General features: G+C 33.7%; 3 protein-coding genes across 7 annotated transcripts; all 3 read right to left on the reverse strand.

The window, feature by feature from the left end:
- Positions 1-734: 734 nt before the first annotated feature.
- LOC123229422 (NAD kinase 2, chloroplastic) lies at positions 735-7,882 on the reverse strand. 3 transcript variants are annotated; one of them, XM_044655223.1, is made up of 8 exons: positions 7,503-7,882; positions 4,740-6,656; positions 3,998-4,119; positions 3,765-3,906; positions 3,419-3,643; positions 3,124-3,198; positions 2,128-2,229; positions 735-1,191 (listed from the first exon to the last, which is right to left on the reverse strand). In XM_044655223.1, exons 1-8 carry the CDS (start codon positions 7,701-7,703, stop codon positions 988-990), a joined length of 2,988 nt encoding a protein of 995 aa, XP_044511158.1. In that variant the 5' UTR covers positions 7,704-7,882; the 3' UTR covers positions 735-987. The 3 variants fall into 3 exon arrangements, with proteins under 3 accessions (XP_044511158.1, XP_044511156.1, XP_044511159.1); XM_044655221.1 differs by having other exon boundaries at positions 4,740-6,659; positions 7,503-7,879; XM_044655224.1 differs by having other exon boundaries at positions 4,740-6,682; positions 7,503-7,640.
- A 2,154-nt stretch (positions 7,883-10,036) lies between these two features.
- LOC123230084 lies at positions 10,037-12,276 on the reverse strand. Of its 3 annotated transcripts, XM_044656198.1 has the most exons (4): positions 11,984-12,275; positions 11,863-11,905; positions 10,338-10,461; positions 10,037-10,246 (listed from the first exon to the last, which is right to left on the reverse strand). In XM_044656198.1, exons 1-4 carry the CDS (start codon positions 12,167-12,169, stop codon positions 10,228-10,230), a joined length of 372 nt encoding a protein of 123 aa, XP_044512133.1. In that variant the 5' UTR covers positions 12,170-12,275; the 3' UTR covers positions 10,037-10,227. The 3 variants fall into 3 exon arrangements, with proteins under 3 accessions (XP_044512133.1, XP_044512134.1, XP_044512132.1); XM_044656199.1 differs by having other exon boundaries at positions 10,037-10,461; positions 11,863-11,915; positions 11,984-12,276; XM_044656197.1 differs by having other exon boundaries at positions 10,037-10,461.
- A 470-nt stretch (positions 12,277-12,746) lies between these two features.
- On the reverse strand, positions 12,747-20,223 carry LOC123229867 (ubinuclein-1). Its single transcript, XM_044655862.1, is given in 14 exon segments — positions 12,747-13,186; positions 13,189-13,456; positions 14,169-14,270; positions 14,848-14,895; positions 15,003-15,137; positions 15,432-15,557; positions 15,878-15,964; positions 16,118-16,227; positions 16,331-16,430; positions 17,005-17,593; positions 18,705-18,781; positions 18,908-18,997; positions 19,176-19,262; positions 19,767-20,223. Coding segments are annotated over 14 exon segments (2,253 nt in total). The 5' UTR covers positions 20,019-20,223; the 3' UTR covers positions 12,747-13,004.
- Between the last annotated feature and the right edge of the window lie 2,776 nt (positions 20,224-22,999).

A 22,999-nucleotide genomic window follows, 5' to 3' on the forward strand; every position in this document is an offset into this window, starting at 1 on the left:
AATCGTAATTTGAATTATACACGCCCACATTAACATGTTTTTGCTGTAGCAAGGTAAATAGAAGTAGAGGTATTAATGGAATGAAACAGCATCCCACAGGAAAAAGGGGGATATTGGTCCGTGCTTCAGAATTCCTCATGATGTTGGATATTGAATGCAAGAAGCACCAAAAGAAATTGTGTTAAAGAACAAAGAAAAAAATAAGTTTTATAAGCGTGCAAATCCTGATGGTGCACTTGTGCATTAATTTAAGGTGAAATGTTAAGTGAAGACTACCAAGAGTTCTCTGCATTTTTTATATCATACTGATATTACTAACCCGAGTGATTAACCAGATTAACTCTTTAACCATATATATGTGTATGCGTGTGTTTCATAAGACAAATCTGATGACATTTATTTTAAAAAAGATCAAAATGATAGTTTACTTGCGTATAATAACATATATTGAAAACTTAATTTTTTGTATTGTATCATAAAATGTCTTTGATACACTTTAAAATACGTATCGTTTTTCATTTATATCGTACAATATATATTGGATACCAGATAGCAGTAATAACCCTGCTACCCCTAGCATTCCTTTCATTTCTTTCATTTGATTATAGCCCTTCCTCTTTTCCATACATTCCCACATAAAACTGAACCAACATGTCAAGAAGAAATAAAATAAACAAGGAACAGTATACCTGATCAAATAGCATCTGTCAATCATAATTTCAGATCCTGAGAGGGGCTGTAAGACTAGATTTCTATTATCATATTCTAAATGACAGTATACAATTGTTGTTTCCAGTACTTTTAAGCAAGAAAAGAATTTTGAAGTTATATGTGGCCAACCCAGTGTTCAAGTGAGAGCCAATGTTGGTAATTATATTTAACTTCCGTAATTTCAATTTTTCTGCATTACATTCACACTGTACAATGATTTACACAAACCCAAATCCACATCCAGGAAGGAGTTGCTTCTCTTCCCTTTTGAAGGTTTCAAAGGGCCTTCTGATCTAGCCTCTCATTCCAGTTCAAACAGCGAATCAAGCTGTGAAACCAGTCACCAGTTTGATCGGATTTGTTAACCGTTGGGAGTGGGTGTTGGCTCATACTTATCCTGACACAATCTCCTCTCGACAGTTGCTGTCTTCTCTTTCCGTCAAAAGATACCCATGCACTGCTCCGTGCATCATCAGGAATCTGTTCATTTACAACAATGATTAAATCCTCCAAATTGAAGAATGTCATTTACAGGATATGCATGTCTCCAAAGGTAAAAAATTAATTAAATCTATTGAGACTCAACCAGGAAGGTATACAATTAGAGTAAATTGTTAGATATACTGAACATTCATCCCCAATGACGTGATTAAATATTACAACATTCCAAAAAATTCTTTTTCCTCCAATCTTTCAAATGGACATATGCTAGTGGGCTCTCAAACTCTGGATTTATCTATAACAATACCCAATTCTTTTAACTTAGTTGCATATCATCTATGCCAAATGAGCTTTCACATAACTAATCATAAATTTTATAGGCTTCTTTAAACTAATAACAAGATGACTTGGGACAATGAGGTTGAAAAATATAAACCTAGATTTTGATTCCCAAGCTCGAAATTCATACAAAACAGCATAGTGCTGAAGATGTTGACATGTAATATGCATGCTGATAGCCATCGAGCAATAAAATAAAATCAATTATATCCACTATGACTCTTCTAGCAACTGTCCGAGACACAAATTAGTCCTACACCACTATATATGTGTGTGTGTGTGTGTAAAATATATATTTATGTGTGTATATGTGTATGTATATAAAATATGTGCGTATATATGTTTATGTATGCATACTCACACACATACACACACACACACACACACACACACACACACACACACACACACACACACACATTATGTACTCCACAGCTCAAAACTAAAGTTTGAACCGAGGACAATTAATAAGATATAACTAGAATGAAAATTAGATTCCAAAATTTATAGATCCTTTTTTGCTGGAGATAGTCCCCAGTTTGTATAGATCTTTTTGCTTTCCAAGGTTACAGCTTGTTCAATCTAGGAAGTCCCTGCAAAAATATATTAAAATATTGAGATAAATTAATAACTTGCCTTCAATTCAAGCCTTGCAGAATCTGGAAGTATTACTGGTCTAAATGAGAGGGAGTGTGGGCAGATTGGTGTAAAAAGCATACAGGGAACGTTTGGGTGAACCTGCATTCCAAATTATATATCATGACACATATGAGGCTCAGATCAGAAAAAGTAAGAAATCACAATAACCAGTCAAAACACTTGGATTTAAACATAAGCATATCTGTAATGTAATGATAACAGTAAGTATATATGACAAATAAATATTGATTATTGGGAAATTATATATTCACTCCTAAAATTAGTTCTCTTACTCAACAAAAATGTCCATATTGTCTGAACTATCCTCACGTAATCAACATAATGACAATGAAGAACTATAAGATGTTAAGAACATTTAGTCAATTGATATAGATGAGCATAAGAAGATCCTTGGGGAGAGAATTTATCACTTCCCTTGTATATATTCATTGGAATATTTAAGTCACCAGGATTCAATTACTCAATGAATTTGTTGCTAAAGCAAGACTTGTAATGAAATCTACTTTGTATAGAATTTAAGTCAATCCTAAGTAAAGATCTAGGTAATATTTTTTCGGAGTAAATAAAACCATTAGATACAGAGACATGCATCCAATTCCCCCTTCCATCACCCACCAAAAACCATAAGAAGCCATCATAAAAATGTTTCACTGAATTATGATCTTAATTTAGAATTCTGTAGCGTCATTTTTTCAAATTGAGTTTGTCCTTTTTCAACTATAAACAACAGAAAATTCAATACAAGCCAATCATTTCATAATCAAACATTCCATCTCATAGCAGCTGCAAGTAAATAAAATCAAGGTCCCTTACAATAGAAACCAAGAACATCAACAGTTTCTCTTAAGTGAATTATTTTTATTTTTGTGCAAGAAAATCGAGAAAGAATTCCCTACCATAAAAATAATCTTAACAGAAGGAATTAACTACATATCATAAATTTGTAACTCCATGACTCAAAATAAAGCTTACCATGGAACCTCCTGCAGCTGTAGAGTAAGCAGTACTCCCCGTTGGTGTGGCTACTATGACTCCATCACCTTGCACCTAAAATGAGACATTTATAATAAGAGCACACAAATATGATAAAAGACCCAAATTTTTAGATCCATGGCATATACATAGATAGTGATTGTCATGATATAGTACATAGAACTTGAATTTTGAACATGTTAGTAAAGCAAGCAGACTCTGCACAAATGAAAGTTGAAGCATGACTGAAGAATTTATCTTTTCTTATTTAGAGAAGCAGATTGATGGGCCTCACCTTGGTTATAAGTCGGTCATGTTCATAACATTCAATCTTGGAGAGGTATGGATTAGAACCACGGTCAACAACTATCTCATTCAGGACATCAAATACTTTCCCAGGCATTGCCTTACCATTGCGAAAAATTTCACAGCATAGTCGCATTCTAAGAGTAATATAAACACCCTCCAGTGTGTTATTTCCATGGATGACCTGCCGTAAGTCTTGCCTGTAGTCTTCAAACTATGTGTCATAAACAAAAAACATAATAAAAAACACAAACACAAAAGCTGTCAAATGAATGATCAAATTTATAAATTAAAATAGAAACAGCAAAGAGAAAGAATTTGAGGTGCAAACTTACAGTATGTGAAGTGAGAAATCCAAGAGATCCGAGATTAAACGACACAACAGGAGGTACAGCATTTCTGAATAAATTTGATGCGTGGAGTATAACACCATCACCCCCCAAGCATGCCACAAAATCAACCCTCTCGTGAAGATCACTGTGTTAATGGCATGCAACAGGGCAATAAGGCAAAAGGAGCAATGCACCATACACTGGAAGCATTGTGCATTAGATGATATTATCTTTACCTGGCATCTTGTATATAAAAGGTCTGAACAAATCCAAACCCTGGTATTCTAGCAAATATGTCATGGACATCTGGTTCAACAAGAACATTCATCTTCTCTTGGTAATATAAGTAAGAGGCAACCTGCACATCAGATACAAAAATATTAAGATAGAATGGCTACATAAGTGCTGAAATAACGACATTTCACAGAAAGAATTACTCAGATATTCTCTAGCACAGAAGCAGCCAAAGAGGAACACATCATCTTAAATACCAAATCTCTTGACAAGAAACCTCTATCTAGATACAGTGTAAGAAAAAACATGTTATGGATTCTCAAGTTCAAGAATAAACACCGGAAGCCATATTATGAGAAAATAGAGTAACAAAGCTCCATTGTTTGATTGTTAAAACTGATACTTACAGAGAATTGTGTGTGTGCTGACATCAGTTTGAAAAATTATGAATACATAAATTTGTCGCAAGCATAACCAGGCATGGCAAGCATTTCTCACTCCAACGGATAAAGAACCACTATGTAGGTTCAGGGAAGTGTGATTAGCTTATACTCTAACATGATTATTATGTTTACAGCTAGCAATACTTTTTGCCATAATTATAAAAGATTAATGGAGGTATGCGTGCTAACAAAACAAATTAGAATCTTGCACAATCAACATAGCTATTGTTTTAGAGTCATAATTTCAAAGTACAATTTGGAAAACTTTTTAACATTAATTACTAAGATTTTAAGTGGGTACCTCTTTTGCTTCTTCCATGAGTGCAGGCCCTGGCTTCTTCAACAATAATACTGTCTTTGGTGTAGATTTCCACATAAGCATCTGCTGCTGTGTACTAGGATGAGTGAAAGCCAAGGAAGATTCAGTCACCTTTTCTCGCGCACAAGAAAATCCATCTGTTCGCACTAAAAACATCTCAGCTTTTCTTCTTGACTGCACCCTCACAACACCAGTTGCAGAAGCACACATATTTCCTTCAATTTGTTCCAAGTCGTCATCACCTGAAAATGAGGCTTTTCTGTTGCTACTCTGACCCTCCTTAACAGATTTAGATATGACATGCCCATTTGAGTTGTTACGCACAGAGGTAGAGGCAAAAGTTTCAGTCATGCAATCCCTGTTCCCTTTACCAGACCCATTCGAACTTGAACAAACTGAAGCATAACTATTGCCATTCAAATACTTCAGTCTTTTGTCAGGTGAGCTCTGATGCTCTGGAGACAGTTTTTGATTACTAACCGAACCATTGGGATATCTTGTCTCTGCAGTTCCTGAAACAGGACTAGAAGAAACAAGCTCACTTTGCAACATTTCCAACCTCTTTGGTGGATAATTAAAATATCTGGGAGGTGATATCTTTTTACTCCTGAAAAACCTGGACATCTCTTTTTTGGAGAAAAAATTCCAAGGAGGGACCTGAGCCTTTAGAGGATCAGTTTTACAGCAGAATTGCTCGATAGATTCCCTCCCATTTTCAACTGTTTTTAGTGATTCTACACCCTTAACAGAATTAAGGCTTTCATAAGCCACGTTACTCTCATTTTCTTTATCCTTACCTGATGAAAGTTCTCTGTTAACTGCTCTATTTGTGGTGTGCACCTCAACCAACTTCTCTTTCATCACCTTATACTCCTCCTCCAGGATAGACCTCTTGTCTTCAATGGTAGATGCATTCAGTCCTACCCTATCATCTGTATCTATTAATGAGACATCATTTGAAGTTATTGTCTGATTAGATATCATTTGTGATGCACAGCGAGTCATGTACTGACGCCATCTGGAGACCATGGCAGATGTTCTCCAAACCCCTTCCTTACTGTGAAGATATATGGGCTTTTTGCTGCAATCTGAAATCAGAGATGCAAATTTCTCAACCTGCTCCATTGATGGAGCAGTCCCAACTTCAACTGGAATTTTTACCAATTCAATTTTCCCTGACAAAACAGCATCATTAATAGCTGCTTCATAAATGTTATCCTTTACCATCTCCGCCTTCATATCTATAATTGTTTTAAATCCTCTCTCCATTAACCACTTCAAACCTTCTTCAGTTACCTGACCACCCCGCCAAAAAGCAATCTCAGAATCTTTGGATCCTGTATCTTCTTTAGAGGTGGATAAATAAACAGGAATCCAATTAGCAAATAAAGTATGGCAGGGATAATCATCCCCACGGGGAAATCCAGAATCATAGCAGACATTTTTCAGCCTCTGCAGTTTTCTCCACACATCCAAGCTTCGAGCATCTTCAGGTGTCAAATAATTTTCAAGAGCAATGTGCAAGCTCTCACAACACCTTTTCATCTCACCCCGGAAGATGGCAAGCGGTGGAAGCTCATCCTCCATAATGCTTACATCTACATTACGAAAGGCATTCGCAGATCTTCCTGAAAGAACATCCTCTCTTCCTTTACTTAAAAGAGATAGCATGCAGCCAAGCACAGAAACTATTTTGTCTTCCAACAATGGTTTTTCCTCTGGTGTAAAATCATATGAAACACTACATTCCCCAGTCAATGGATTGCATAATGCATCCATCAGAGCAGCATGAAGCCGTTCAGCTGCCCTAAAAATTCTACAATATGCCTCAACTTCTGCAATTTCCCCAGGAACAGGTCCAATCCAAGGCAACTGTGTTGGATCATTAGACTGAACAGCCTTCTATTTAAACCAAAAAAGTCAGTCTGCAGTACAAAACTTATATATGAAAACTGCTTACTCACTTCCATGAATGGAATGAACTGGAACCATATACTATACCCAGTGAAGGAGAAAATATAGCATTAGAAGTCAGATACAAATGCCAGCACCAGCATAATAAGGAAGCAATTTAACAGAAGTATATATGGCACAAACATTTAGAAACTGAAAGCATTTAAATAATTTTGCTATTTTCATTGCAATATAGTGAGGGGGGAGAGTACCCAGATAATCAAAGGATGAGCTTTAATGATTCTTGAGAATGGCTATTTAGGTCTTATTTTGGACTCTAAATTTTTTAAAAAAAAAAAAAGTTATAAATGATCCTAAGAAACCAAGCAAAACCTTTCTTTTCCCACATACTAGAACCAAATGAAGAACAGGCAATGTCAGAAGTCTTCCACAGAACACCAAATCTCAAGTGCATGGAACTGCTGAAACCACGTCCAGAGCTCCAACAATTGTACAGTGCTCAATCAGAAAGAATTTTTTGAACAAACGGAAATTGACTCAACAGCTCATTTACTCATATCTAAAGTGTCAACAAGTTTCACCGAGTGAACACCACTAACATTCTAGATCAAAAAAGACACCGAATAATTTATATCCAATCGCCACCAAAATTAATCTATCACTTAACCGTCATAACCCAATTGCAATTCGCAAAACAGCATTCAAGAAAACAACTCTATCAGTAATTTCATCAAAAACCATTGCATTAAACCAAAAAGAATTCACGAAAAAAGCCAGAAAGCCCAAAAATTAAAAATCACCCAATTCTAGGAACGGTAAAACCAAACTGACCTGAGAATCCAAACCCAAACTTAGAGAAAACGACCTCGATAACTCCGCACTCACTACAAACTTAATCTTCCTTTTGAAGCCATATTTCCTCTGTAACTTAAACCCGAGCCCGAAGACCTTGGTCTCGTTAGGGAGTTTAGACGGGCATGAAATTCCGATGGGCGGAGGAGAGAGCCGCTGCATGTCTACAAGGAGCCACATGGCGCAAGAAGAGACGTGCCAACATAAGTTGTTGTGGATAATATCGAAATGGATCGATTTGAGATTGAGTGGAGTAATACTATTGGTGGTTGAAAAGTTTTTTCAGCTTCTTTAGTGCCATTTGAGGTTTGTGCTGTGCTGGCGTTTGATTTTATTCTGGTCTTGTGTGGTTTTGATGTTGCATCACTCCCGGATCAAACAGCTCTGGGTCCTACGCCGGAGCCCCCACTAATTTATATATTTTTTGTCTGCTATTTAATGGATGTGAAATATGGATTGATCAGAATTCAAGTCTCGTACGAATTGGATAAATTAATTTATCAAAATTCAGATTTGAACAAAAATGGTTTAAGTTTATAATAAGATATGGTAAAAAAATATAGTATTTATTAATTTATATTTAATTATTATTTATTAATTTATTTTGTACTAAAAAAAAATTTAATATTATTTATATAAATATAATTAAAATTAATTCTTTTAATTTTTTAATTTATCCAAATTGTTCAAGTTTAAAGCTCAATATGGTAAAAAATATATATAGTATTAATTAATTTCTATTAATATTATATTTAATTACTATTGATTAATTTCTTTTCGTATTAAAAAATAAATAAATTTAAATATTATATACATAAATGTAATTAAAATTAATATTTTAAGTTTTATATATATATATATATATATATATATATATATAAAATCATTCATACATTTTCTTCTCATTGTTTCTCCAGGCCAACGGTTATAACAACTAATAAAAGTTCATCTCGTCAGTCACGATTTTGATTATACATCTCTTTCTTCTTGTTGTCGACTGGTGTATCATATATTTTCAAGTTTTCATCTCCAGCAGTAAAAATCCGAATGTGTTTGTTTGTTAATTAGTTTTTTAGGGATTTGTATTGGAGTTTGTTTGATTCTTTCATAAGTTTAGTGGATGCATTTGTCGAGTCCAATGTTTGATCAAATGAGAAAGATCATGGTGGGGCTGTTGATTTTTTTATGCCTCGCATTCTCTCTAAAATATCTTAGGCTTAAAAAAGTATTTTTCATTTTTATTTCATTATGATCGTATTACTCTTATAATTTTTAATATTAAGTTTCCAAACTTATGAAACATAAACATTTTGGCATTTGCTTATGTTTTCTACAAATATATCAAAACAAATTTGGGGTTTAAATAAAAGAAGACATGTTTTAAAACTATAGCTATGAGCGTTTTAATTCGCCCAAACTCTAATTGATGGTTGAAGTTGGTTCGATTCGAATCACCCTTGATGCAAATTTATTTATTTATTTATTTATTTTTTTGTGGACCTCAAAGAGGATTAGACACAAATTATAATAGTATGGTTGTTTAAATTGGTTTTTTCGATAGATATTTATAAATGTAGAGATATTTTTATAATTGGCCAAAAGACTTATTTTCACCCAAGGTTTAATCCAATCTCAATACACATTCGTGAGGTTTCAAAAATTTAAATATCTAACTATAGATTATTAAACCTAATTAAAATCTTTAATTAAAATGGGTAAAATCGTTATTTTATTTTTAAACCCTAAAAACTTATATCATTTCTCATCTCCCCTCTCATTTAGTTTAAAAAACAAATATTTTCTTTCATGATTAAATTTTAAAAAATTCACTTTTCCTCTTAGGATTTTTTTCTTTTTCTACAGTAACTGAAAGTTATTCCTGTCATAGGCCGGTCTTTCCACCACTTCTCCCTCCACTATCAGTCTTCCAACCGTAGCAGTTTCGTTGGACAAAGATGAGTCATCTTCATCTGACAAAGGGATGAAGACGATTCATTGTTTTCGTCCAGTCAAAAGGATGAAAATGATTCGTCGTCTTTATCTAGCTAAAGAGACAAAGACGACTCGTCTTCGTTTGATGAAACTGCTATGATTGGAAGGCTGACAGCAAGAGGAGAAAACGGTGGGAAGGTCAGGCGACAATGGCAGGAATGGATTTCAGTTACTCGAGAAAAAAGAAAAAACCTTAGAGAAAAAAATAAAATTTTCAAAACTTAATCCTAAAAAAAAATTATATAAATTTTTAAGATTTAATAGTAAAATGATGATTTTACCTTTTTATAATTAACAATTTTGGTTATATTTAATAATTTATGAGTAAGTGTTTTAATTTTTAAAACCTCACAAGTATGTATTTGGGTGCCTTCATAATTTTTCAAGGTTAAATGGACAGGATTGAAATAGGCATGAAACCCAAGCTCAATTTGTTGGGTAACAAGTCAAATTTGATTAAATAGACCTAATTGACAATCCTAGATGTGAGTGGTCCATATACTCAATTTTAAAAACAAGAATCAGTGGAATTTTGAGATGTAGAAATAGAAAATTGTGAAGAAAAATTCCCATCCGACCAATTCTGGTTTAGGGTATCTTGTACTGTTCACCAACACATCTTTATCCTCTTCAGCATACTATATTTACCATGTGACCTTACAAGAACTGCAAGCCAATTTCTGACAGTAGAACTGTACCCTCATCAAAGCAATTATGATGAAACTATAACGCTGGTCACAGTAAACAAAAAAGAATAAGAAAGGCTAGGCCATTGGGCCAAAATTACCTCCGGCGGTGGGTAGATTTAACACAAAGGCATACCTTTTCATCCGCATATCAAAACCAGTGGCAACTACTTTGATGCCATCCATTGCAAGGCAACACGTGAAACCTTGTTTCGGAGGCGCCCTATTTTCTTTTGCGCAAGAAAGCACGCATTGAGGACCTACGAACAATGCACGTGCATCAGATTCAACTTCCACCTTCACTAGTCAAAAGATAAAGGCCAAAGGACTTATTCCCAGCCCACTATATTATTTTCTAGTATTTTTTTTTTAATTTTATAAATTTATATTTTTTTTATCTATAAAATAAAAAATAAACTAAAATTTAATTTCTTTAAAAATCAAAAATTTTTCTTTACACTAAATTTTAAAAAATGCATTTCTCTTTTAAGGTTTAATTTTTAATCACCAATGTTAAATCCAGTCTTATCATTAGTGAAAAAGAGTTTCCAACACATTACCATATTTTAACAGTCTCTCTTACCTTTTCTAAAACTCTAACAGACGAAGATCTTGTTTGAAAAGACGAAAAACTTTATCAAAAAAACAAAGCTTATACGTCTTCTTCAAATGAAGCAACAGAATGAAACAACGGTTTAGAAACGGTGGAGGTGGCAGTGGAATGATGGTTGAGGGCTAAGGATTTGATATTGTTTTGATGAATCTTCGACATTATCGATTGGCTTATAGAGAGAACTCCGATTTACATTTCCACTTGGGTTTGTGATATCGCTTTGATTCGGTTGAATTGCCTGAAAGTTGTGTTATTTGATTGATACATGGAAGTTTGATTTGTTGAAATGCTGTTTGTAATTGGGAATGGTTATATGATAAAGAGTGGTTTCTGTGGAAGAAGTTTGATTTGTGCACAGTAATTGTTTACTTGCATGGGTGAGAGAAGGGTCATAGGTAACCAACAAAAAGGGAACAAGTATAAACAAAAAAGGTCATATTTACATCTCCTCAATTTTATTTAACGAAAATTTTCACTTTAGATGAATTTTTTTCAAGAAAAAAAGGAAGCGATCTCAAAGTCAGATGGGATGGGATATAAAGGCAGTTTGTAAATACTTATAAATTGGTGTTTATAATAGGATGGCTGCCATTAAATAATTTCAGGCCTACAAATTTATAACGACAATTTGAAGTTTAATATTATAAATTATATTTTAATACAGGTAAATAGTATATCAGTAATTTATTATTAAACTAACTGAAAATATTAAAAATTAAAAAATATATGATACTTTAAATTTTCGAAATTTAACGAGTGAAATTTTATCAACGTATCAAAGCCTTGTGTGGAAATCAGTCTTTTGGCGTAGAAATAAATAATGCTAATGACCACACAAGAATGCTACTGAAAACCTGTTATCAAATTTTTTTCTGGGAACAGCCTAAGTATTCAGCCTAAAAATATGAAACACATTTTTGAATCCCACTTTTAATCACGAGCCTTTTATTCCCCTAATTTCAATATATTGCTAGCATATCAAGAAATCAACTTGTAATACAAAATTACGAAACTATTAAACACTAATAACCAAACTCATCACACGTACCTGACAAATTACATCCCTTGGATCTGAGATCTTCGAATTTCTCCTGCGAAGACCTATTAAAAGTTAGTAATTAAGCTTGAGTATAAGGGACAGCGAAGTGGAAATGGTCGGAGTTGGTTACGTGATCGGAAGAGGAAATGACGTGGAAATGATTGGGGCCGGTAAGAGACAGGTCGCAGCAGAGAAAGACTTCGGCCCCATTGAGCTTAACTGCGTCGAGAAGCGCGTCGAAGATCTCCGGCGCCACCATATAGCGTGTCATGATCACGATCACACTTGCTCCCTTAAATGGCTTCGGTTTCAGCATCTTCACAATCAATTTTACTATTATTAATTAATTAATTGCTGTAATAAAAAAAGATTACACATTGATGGATTCAAATATCTGTTTTGACTTGAGTGGAAAACTTAAGAGAATGCTGTATTTAAGTAAGTTTTCCAAAGGGGGGAATTTAGTGGGTGAGTAAAAGGCGGGAGCGGTAGTAATCTCATGTGCTGACGTGCATCACCTTGCGATGAAGTTTATCACTACTGCCGTCCGATGTTAAGAGATTGATGTCAAATTTAAATCACTATCTGACGAACAGCACGTCGCTTACTTTACTTTTTCGTAAAATGTAATAAACGACCGTTATTTTTACTTTTTTTTATTTTTTTTAACGTGCTGGGAAAGAAATTTAAACAATTACTTACGATTTTTTTAATTTATAATTGATTTTCAAAGAATAATATTTTAAAGAAAACCTTTAAAAATAATGCATTTCATTGGTAATTTTACTGTCTCTAGTCGAATGAATTATTTAGATAGCGTTACTTCAGGGACAACTCGGGCATCCTTTTTGCTTGGGCAAAGTTTGAAGAATCATGAGTAAGCGCCCTGTTAATTCCACAAAAGGCTGGAAAAATAAATAAAACTACGGTTTTGAATTCAAGCCATGGTGACGGCAGACAAACTAAAGCTTTCTAATTTCTCCTATTACTCTATATAACTCTAATGAAGGTGGTGCCATACGACATCATTTAATTACAAAAATGGTAACTGATATGGCAACAATGGTTGGTCAAAATGAATGTAAACGGTCGAGAAAGAAAGAAAAGACTACGTGACAAACACTTTTGTGGTGTGAATTTCCTAAACTATATCAGCTTGACTGTTCGAAATTTGGCTGAAGATTTGATTTCTGGGGAAGACCTGCAGACAGCTTTTGCGACTTGTGTCTTTCATCACTCAGTGGGGCAGATAATTTCTCTGGATTCAATGGAGTTCCATCCAAATCCTGTTCTGGCTTCCTCTTTACCTTTTTCTTCGTCATCATGCTGTCCCCGCCTTTGTTTCATCCATTGAATTGCTTGAACTTCCCTTCAGTTTCTCTTGTTTTAGCCTCTCCCCATTGGCTGAGGGACTGGGTGTCCTCATGGAAGCTACTGTTGTATTAGAAATTGGTTTGCTAGCTGTTGCTAGACTATGACCACCTGAACCAGAGCCTAGTCTCTCTCGTGTATATGGTGGCTGCACAATTGCACCAGTCTCAATTTGAATGCTATCCTCTGTTTTATGTGTCAGCATTTTTTTCCTCTTAATTTTCTCCTGATCCTTAATAGAAATTAGCAGATTAGGATAAGATCAGACATCAATAGATATAAAGCAAACCCAAGGAAAAGAAATAATCATGGCATCTAAAAGTAAACACATTTACAGGGGCTTTGAGGAAGGAAGCAAAAATCTATGCACCTATGAACAACTGGTCTCCAATGCTATTAAAACTCTGGTTAACACGACTTAATAGAGGGAGATCCATAAATATAGTATCTCAATAACATTTAAGTCAACTGAACAACAGAAACTAAAGTCCCAACTACATTTGACTAAACTCTAAACCCAACTATTGATCTTCGTCTAAGGGAGGACACCGTTCGAGAACCTTTCTTATTACATATATGACAACCTTTTATAATTTGATGCAGAAAAAAAATGCAACATGCATCATATTAAGAAAAAAGTCTATGCTGCATGCTTCTTTCCCATCAATTCCTTATCCCAACACACATAGAACCAGAAGTCCACGACCCTACGCTAAAGTCTTAGATTAATGTCAAACAAACCAGGTCAAGCCATGTTGCTATTCGTCAAAATCAAGCAGATCTACTTTTTCAGCCTATTATAAAGCCAAAAGCCCAAATTAGAAGCACTGATGTGAGAAAAATTACATTCTGCTGGCAATAGAAGCACCTCCAACTTAAAAAAGTGTAGTCTGTACTGTAAATGCATATTAATGATGAAAAGTGGGTCAGAAGAATTTACTTACCTTATGTCTGTTGTACTGTTCCCTTCTTCTCTCCTTTGCTCTACAAATTGCACGTTTAATCCCATGGTTGTCCATAAAACCATTTGGCCACAAATGTGCAAGCTGTGTTCAGAAAGGAAGAAATACTGTTAAAATATATGAAAAAAATTTAAGACCAATTGGCCGGTAACAACAATTATTGAACCGTAAAGAAATCAACTCAAAAAAAATAGAAAAAAATAAATAATTATTATTATTTATTTTTAAACTTGGGACAACACTGCACACTTTCAGGGACAGAAATTCAAACAGATAATAATAAAAGCAAAGAAAGAAACTCTCAAGAATAACTACAAACGCTCTGGATAACCATAACAATAAACTCCTAGAAGTTTAAGTTAATAGGAAAGAGATAGCTGATGGGTAGTTGGGGTTCAGAAACCCAAAGAGAGAAAAAGATATATTCTAATAAGTAATTAGCACATTTTAAAACACATTGAACAAAGATGTGAATATGAGAGACATTAGAAAAATTTTAGGAAAAGGAACAAAAGATGATGATGTGAGTAATTTCATTGATATCTAATGCAAGCTTAAATGTCTTCTTTTTTTTTTTTTACTTTTGTTTCACTGTATATACGAGCAGCAGCAAATTGGTTACCACAACAATATATCATAATAAAAGCAACAAGTGAACAACCTCCACATAAAGCTTTCTAATTTGAGGACCCGCATCTTCATCCAGTCCCTACACATTTAAAAAACAAATACCAGGTTTATACTAAAAAATCTCAAACAGAATTATTTTCAAGAAGATTAAAAATAATAATAATTTCCAAGAAAGGCATGCTGTACATCAACATAAAGGTCATAGAGATCACAAATCTTGTCCTCCAAGTCTGTATCCATGCTATGTTTTCTTTTAATAACTCCTTTCTCTTCTCCAATTTCTTGAAAATCATCTGAAGCTCCAGCTTGATGCTCAAATGCCTGAAAAACAATTATGCACAGTCAGCACAACAGAACAACAATTAAGTACTGCAACATATTTTGAACAAAAAAATCTAAATTTAGTTAGCAAAGAACACAATGGCCATGAGTTTGACCGAAGAAAAAGCCCAAAATAATGAGAAAGCAAAGGTCAAGCAGGAAAAGAGAGAAGCAGTAAGGTTTTATTAATTATAAATTCAAAGTTTAAATTTAGCCAGCAAATAATAAATAACACCAGAAACAACAGACCAGAAAGCCCAACCAAGAGACAGAACAATATTACTAAAAACCCACCTTGGACTCCAAAGAGGGCACTCGCACTTTTATCATCTCAACAACTTCCCTCTTTATCTGTTGAAACCTATCATCTTTCTCTTGCTTATCTGACAAACCCATGTTAATCATTATTTTTAAGTTTCTCTGCAGAAAAACAAACAAAATGCTTCATCAGGAATTGTTGTTGAGTATTTTATATATTAAGAAACAAACCTGATTGGACTCAATAGTGAAATCAGATAGAAGCAAAGAAAGCACCTATTTGAAACAATTACTAACCAAGGATTATGCAATTGACAATAAATTATTGAATTGCAAGAACCTTTAGTTGTAATCAGAAGAAACAATAGTTGAAGGTAATTGGTGGCATATCTTTGATATATAAACAAGAGCTAAGACTGAAATTATAAAAAGGTGCAACAGTTACAAGAGTCATTTCATTGTTTATAAGGATATTTAGATACCTTAAGTGTTCTGAGCTGTATTATGTGTCCAAGGATACTCATTAGGCGATTAATTAACTCTTTTGATACCTTTCCCTGGCTTGCCTGCTGCAAATTTTTAAAACAACATACTTATTTTACATAAGAGGCAGCAAGCTTTAAAACGAAATAAAATAAGAATACAAGCATGATGTATACTATTTTTGTGGAACACAGAACCAAGGAACAAATTATCAGATTTTATAATACTTTCCCCATTACCGCTAGTCTAGCGACTTTGGCAAGCTTTAGCTTTATTTCTCTAGGCAATCTTCTTTTTATTGCTTGGGATGAAGTATCAGCTTCTTGGTTTTCCATAGCAGGTGGCCTTGCTGTAACATTTACGCAAATAACACTTTTCAATTTTGGTTTGAAATGTACTTCCCCTAATAATAATCTATAACATAGAAATTTAGCAAGAATAACACAACTTACATTCTGCAACCATCTTCTCTAACTCCCTGATGGCCCTTTCAAGCATAGAACTTTTAGGCCTTGCACTAGAACCATCCTTTTTGTGAATGTGAAAACTTTTCTGCATGATATTAGAACAAAAATAAAAGAAATAAAAAATGTCAACACAGAAATATTGTATTATGTGGGAAGAGAAATAAAATTCTAGTACATTTACTTGCACAGAATAAACATAAATAGCAAGAAATTTTATAATTTGACCAACATTTGCAGTGCCATGCCATCTCTTATTTTACATAAAATTTTCCAAAAATAAAAAAAGCATTGTTTTAATTTGCAGATTCAAGGATAATTTTCTTAACTGTACGTGACAGCTTTTAATCATTTGAACAATCACACACTTTCAACTAGAAATGCCTACATTATTCCAAAATATATCTGTAACAAAGAGTACCAATGTTCATACAGGGAGAAAGCTTTGATTAATATTTATGTGAGTGCTTTCACTGTTTTGATCAGATCAAAAAGTGACAAAATAGCTAATTCATACTGTCCAGAATCCAAATAGTTGCATCTGACCATTGAAACAACACCATTTTTGTATCCAGAAACCATGGCCAGTGCATTATGAATCTATTAAAGTGTAAGTCCAAAAGGAAGAAAGAAAATAGAAAATAGCAAAAAAAAAAACTTACTGATTTTTGATACTTGCCCTCTGAAACATTAAATGTTGCCAGTTCATGAATGCCATTTTTTTCTCTTTGACAAACAGATGGCTCCAGCTCATCAACATCACGCAATAATTTTCCAGATTGGAATTTTGACTGTGAATGAGCACTATGATCATGGTATTTCTGATGTGAAGCATCAGAAGGTCTGCTAACATCTTTTAATTTGCTACTGACATTCTTTGCCAGAATAACACCTGTCTTCTGCCTTTCAGTATCTTTTGGTTCTGCCAAAGAAACTGAAGCACCACCATTTAAATTTTTAAGAGATGCAGGATCCAAGGTCATTTTCATATCAGCACTTTTCTTTTTGGAAGGAACTACAGAAAGATTCAATTGATTCTGGCCTTTTACATCCCCATAGCTTTCACTTGTCACAGCCAAATTCTGAGTAGGAATGGTTTTTCCGACCAATGTTGCTGACTTCCCAGCAGCTGCTTTATTTACTTTTGCATGTTTATTTGGCATACGACCATCGTCACTCTCACCAAGACCCCTTGCCAAATCTTTTCTTCGCCTTTTCTTTGGTTGTTGGTTGGGTATTACAGCAGGTTCACTGCGAGAGAATTGAAATAAAAGTAATCAATATGGTAAAAATATAACTTTTTCACTTAGATTAAAATAGTTAGTGTATCTTGTCTTCAACAAAAATAGATATGAAAAACTCAACTTTGATGGAAAACTACAAAAACAAAGTAAAGTAATCACAACCATTGACACTAATAACCCTTAAAACTGGTAACCTGAAACCCCTAAAAGTTTCATCTACTGAAAATTCCCCAGAGTCATAAGTTGCTTATCTTGGGTAACGTTACAGCTGATAAACTTGATTTTACGAAGAAACCTAGGGCATACACCTTTCCTCCTTACACCTTTCTCCAAACACCAATCCCCATATTTTCCTTGCTGATCACAAATTAACCCATTAAGCAAGCCTCAAAATCCTCTTATTTTGGTTATCCCCAAACCTAAAATCTCTACAACTACTTGCCCAATATTTCTTCACCATTGTCATCAAATCATTACATTTTTTGGTATAGAAGCTCTAAAACCATTCTCTGATTTTCAAACCTTAAGGAAGCTCTAGAAGTACAAATTCTCAATATTCCAATAATAAGAAAAAAGATGAAATTGAAAAAAAAGGTTCTGAACGTACAAATTGTAATGCTGATGTTGAACTTTCTAGCAACCAAGCTTTTAAGGTAGGAAAGCCATAGAGCATTTCTAAGTCCTCGAGATTCCTTTGCCTTGTCACAAAATATTGTGCACATTATAGAATAAACCTCTGATGAACATGACCAACTCCCTCTCTATTTTATCAAGTAGTAAAATTCCACTAGTATTTGACTAGTTTTTCACATTTACAATAGCCGAGAGAAAGTGACCTAATTCTCACAATGGAAGAGACTTGATTTTAACCTCTTAAAGAACTTGTGCTCATACTAAAAGGAAAGAACATGAAATTGGCCAAGCTACTACTGTTAAAAAATATAACCTAGATTTATGGTAAACCAAAGGCCACATACATTTTTCTATCTAGGAATAATTTTCAAGCTTTAAGCAAAAAAATAAAAGACAAAAAGAAACAGAGAAACACTATTATACAGTCAACTAAAGTGACTTGAATCAACAAATGTATGAGAATAAGGGTCCAGGAGAAAACTCACACACGCTCCAGCTTTCCCCTGTTAACAAAGAATCCATCATGTTTTATTGCTGAATTATCAACCTCAAAATATTCATCCTGCATAACAAGTAAACAGGGAAAATCATACAGACTGAAAAAAACTTCACGTAAAATAATACTATCAATCTCAGATGCAAAAATGTAAACATGAACTCCAAAAACCTGATAAATAAAGATACCAACCAGTTCAGCATCATCAATAAAAGAGTCTTCTGTATCATACTGATCATCATCAGGAGTATCATTTAGTTCTTCATCACTACTATCCTTACCCTGAGAAGTATTATAGTTAAATTACCACATGTAATTCCCCATGAAAATCACAAGGCTCAGATGCACATTAAAATGACATGTTAGCATGTTAAACTCAATCCTCCATGAACACACTGTAGCTAATAGAGAGTCAAGCTTGTAAATGTATTGAAAAATTGTCAACTACAATATAAAATACCATGTAAAGGCGTTCAATCTTCTCAATAACAGCACTGAAACGCTTAGGAGCAGGCTCGTCTTTCCCTTTGTCCTCTTCTGCTTGTCCCTGTATTTATTCATCCAGAACTAATAATTTCATTAATAACACAAAAACAACACAAATAAACTCTATATACAAACATTACACATGAATAATCAAATTCTCATCTAATCTATATTTAGCATAAACCACAAAATCATAAGCAGAATATGTGTCTTATCCAGATTCCGCACCCCAATTATCCCCCACACCAATATAACTGTCCAATAAACAAATTATAATCCTGTTTCTGTTTTCCCTTTTGATAAGGTTGCAATAACACCAAACTGAAGTCTGTGCACTCGTACAGAGTCAATGTCACACTGCTAACGTTTAAATTCACCCAACTTCAAAAAAGTAACACTTAATTACATGTCCAGTGCTATGATAACCTAAAAAAATCATAGTACATTCTCAAGGCATGAACACGTCAAAGAATCTATCAAACACTACATATGTTAAATTCGCGTACACTGTAATAAATGAATGATCCGCATAAATAATATAATTAATTATAAAAAAAGGACTTACAGGGGCTATGCGAGACTCAAGGTTAGAGCGAGAAATGGGTTGCGGGTCGGACGCTTTGGAAGATCCGATATTATTGGCTCTGTTAGCGTCTTTCACGAGCTTCTTCCAGGACACATACGTGGTCCCTCCGGGTCGGAGCTCCACCGCAAACACCTGCCGGTCACCTGATTTCAGGAATGAAGACGTCGGCTTCGATGATGAGTCGCCACCGGAAACTCTGTCACCGCCGCCGGCGGTCTTATCTTCCTCCATCGACAGTTCGGTTCCTTTAAGAGGATGGCAATTCTAGGGTATTTTCTAGTCTTCACGATTCCAGAAGTAATGATTTGAGATTCCTGAGACAGTGAGTGCTTCAATTGGAGAGAAATATTGCGCGGGATGGCGAAACGTTTTTTTTTTTTTTTCCTCCCAAGGGTTTTTGGTGTTAATTTATATTTTTTTTTATTTATTCGAGTTTGAGTTTGACTGCGATTTGATTTTATCTTTGAATATTTTCTTGCATTTTCTTTCTCGAGAAAATTTTTAAGAGGGAAGAAAATGGGCCGGAGCTGAGGGCCCAACCCGAGGAATGTCACTAAACCAGTCCACCGGACTCGGTAATCCAAGTGACCGTCATATTTCATGTGGCCTAATTTTTCAATTTACTTTTCGTAAAATAAAAATGAGATGTTGGATTTTACATTTGTCATTTTGAAGGCATATTTATATTCAAATGTACATTTTCTAAAAGAATAATGTTTTGTGTATCCATTTTGAATATACAAATAGATACACATTTATATATGTTATTACGTAAATAGATGTTAATTTATCATTAATTCAAAATCACACAATCATATGATAATATATATAAGTGTGTATTCATTTATATATTCAAAATGAGTATACATAGTTTTATCGTTTTATGAGTAATGTTATGTGTGTATATTTTTAAATACACAAATAATATATCATTATATTATTAGATGTTATTTTATCATTAATTAAAAATTACGTAATCGCATAATAACTATATCATATATGTATTTATTTGTGTATTCAAAAGTATTATTTTATACATGCTTAAATCCTATATAATCAAAACACGTGAATAATTTATGACATGAAACTATATATTTTTAGAATATATTCCGACATCTCCTTCAAACTTACGCAGGCAAAAAATTTGTTAATCGAGTTTGCAATATAAATCATGAAATTATCAAAGGAATTTCATAGAAATAAGTGTGTATTAAAAAATGACTAACATATAAACAAATGTCATAATCATCATTTAATGTCACATTAACACATCATCTAAAAATAAATACATCAATACATAAATAAATAGTCCTCTCACGCCTCATCCATGATTGAGCAACTATCACGTAATCACCAAATCATTAGTCACTTGTAAAACATAAATGGAAATAAGTGAGTGAAAATCACTCAGTGAGTAGGAATATATAATCTTGCAGTCATTATCTTCTCTCCTTTTCTCAATCCAATCTTGCATTCTCAATCATTTTCTCGTTTGTCATCTAAGGTACTTCACTAGACTCGAATTTAGATGGTATGGAATACATTGCATATAAAATATTCTTTTCAAAATTAATAGTGCAAGCATTTTCAAAATTCAATATCTATGTCAATTAGACTTTGTTAAGGGAGGGATTAGGTACCTTGGCCATGCGACTCAATCTTTCAGGCTATTGTAATTCACAGCATGTTTAAACTTATCTTAGCACCTCTTTATAGACGTCAATCGATAAACTCTCTCATTACATCTCTTTGTGAGTGCACACCTCTCTAAGGATGCATACGATGAATGGTGTGTCCTCTTTGTGGGTGCATAGCCTATATCATATGTTGCAACAACCTTTTAAAACCATATCTCATAAAATTATGTAAGAAAATCATGTTTTTATGAGTAACTCAAAATACCTCCATCTATGGGAATTTTATGTCCCGCACATGTATCAATGTATATATAAGAGATCTTTGTGTCTCAGTCATCAACTATAACACACAACTCTAGACACCCCCCTCCTAAAGAGAATACGAATCCAAAGAAATGTGTCAACTTAAATTTCTAAAACTTATGTAGACATTTTCATTTCAATGCAACAGGATATAAACATTGAATAAGAACATGAACAACTTAAAAAAAGGGTGCAAAAAATTGTCTCAAATATATAAATAAAACATGAATATCATCCATAAAAGAAAATATCTTGAATTCCATGTAATAATAAAAGTGTGCATAAGTATAAATAATTACACAAATATCATGAACATAAACTGAAATACGAAAGACATATCCCTCCTCATGCAATCTTAACTAGTCGACCCGCTCTCCTCCCACAACCTCATTAACTTATCTTTCACCTGCAAAATAATTAAAAGGAACGTGTGAGAGTAGTACACTCAGTAATATGTGACATATTGGACACCACATCATGCACACAACTTATAATTATTTTTGGCGTTCCACATCTTAAAATATTACATAAATCTAGCCCACAACAATTATCATCAAGATTTCCCATTCATCCATTCTTCACTAGGTCTTCCTCGACATCACATAGATATCCATTCACAAATCTCTTTGTGAGAAAACAACGCCATTAGAGTCACCAACTGAAAAATCAAATGCGGTGATGGTGAGGAGGAAGGGTCCATAGTGAAACCCAAGATTGTAGAGAGAAGACCCAAGTTTTTTTTTCTAATTCTTGAGGCATTAAAAAAATGGATGTACAAATCGGATAATGGTTATCGCGGTTTTTGGAATTTATGCATTAATTTCATGGGAATTCTACGAGCCATGCAAATCTGCCTATGCCTTGGTGTATCTAGCTTTGCTTTTGACCGATTTGAAAATGTTTTTTCAAACATTATAGGCTTGAATTTGTAAAATATTTAGAAGGCAAAAGGAATATTTTCCACTCTAAGTCTTAATTTAATTTCAAAAGCAAACTTGTGACAGTTCAAAAACTTATATATCTATTTATAGATTAACTTCTATTAAAAATAAAGATAAAATCATTATTTTACTAATAAACCCTAAAAACCTATATAATTTCTCTCTTTTAGTTTAAAAAACTAATTTTTTTTTTAGGATTAAGTTTTAAAAAATTACTATTTTCTCCCCCTCAAATTTAAAATTATTTCCGATCAACTAATCTAGTGAATAGACAATAATCAAACAATAAAAGGATGACGTTTGGATGATAAAACTTCATCAATCTAAACAA

The sequence above is a fragment of the Mangifera indica genome, chromosome 11 (genome assembly GCF_011075055.1).
Source record: "Mangifera indica cultivar Alphonso chromosome 11, CATAS_Mindica_2.1, whole genome shotgun sequence".
Lineage (NCBI taxonomy): Eukaryota > Viridiplantae > Streptophyta > Magnoliopsida > Sapindales > Anacardiaceae > Mangifera > Mangifera indica.

Bases quoted from the DNA above. Each gene is read 5' to 3' on its own strand.
- LOC123229422 (XM_044655221.1), bottom strand. From the start codon at position 7,703: ATGTGGCTCCTTGTAGACATGCAGCGGCTCTCTCCTCCGCCCATCGGA. The intron at 3,907-3,997 runs GTAAAGATAATA...CCATTAACACAG, and splicing joins TTTTATATACAAGATGCCAG to TGATCTTCACGAGAGGGTTG. The intron at 3,644-3,764 runs GTAAGTTTGCAC...TATGACACATAG, and splicing joins GATTTCTCACTTCACATACT to TTTGAAGACTACAGGCAAGA.
- LOC123230084 (XM_044656197.1), bottom strand. From the start codon at position 12,169: ATGCTGAAACCGAAGCCATTTAAGGGAGCAAGTGTGATCGTGATCATG. The intron at 11,906-11,983 runs GTAACCAACTCC...AGGTCTTCGCAG, and splicing joins TCATTTCCTCTTCCGATCAC to GAGAAATTCGAAGATCTCAG. The intron at 10,462-11,862 runs GTACGTGTGATG...CATTGTTCGTAG, and splicing joins CAAGGGATGTAATTTGTCAG to GTCCTCAATGCGTGCTTTCT.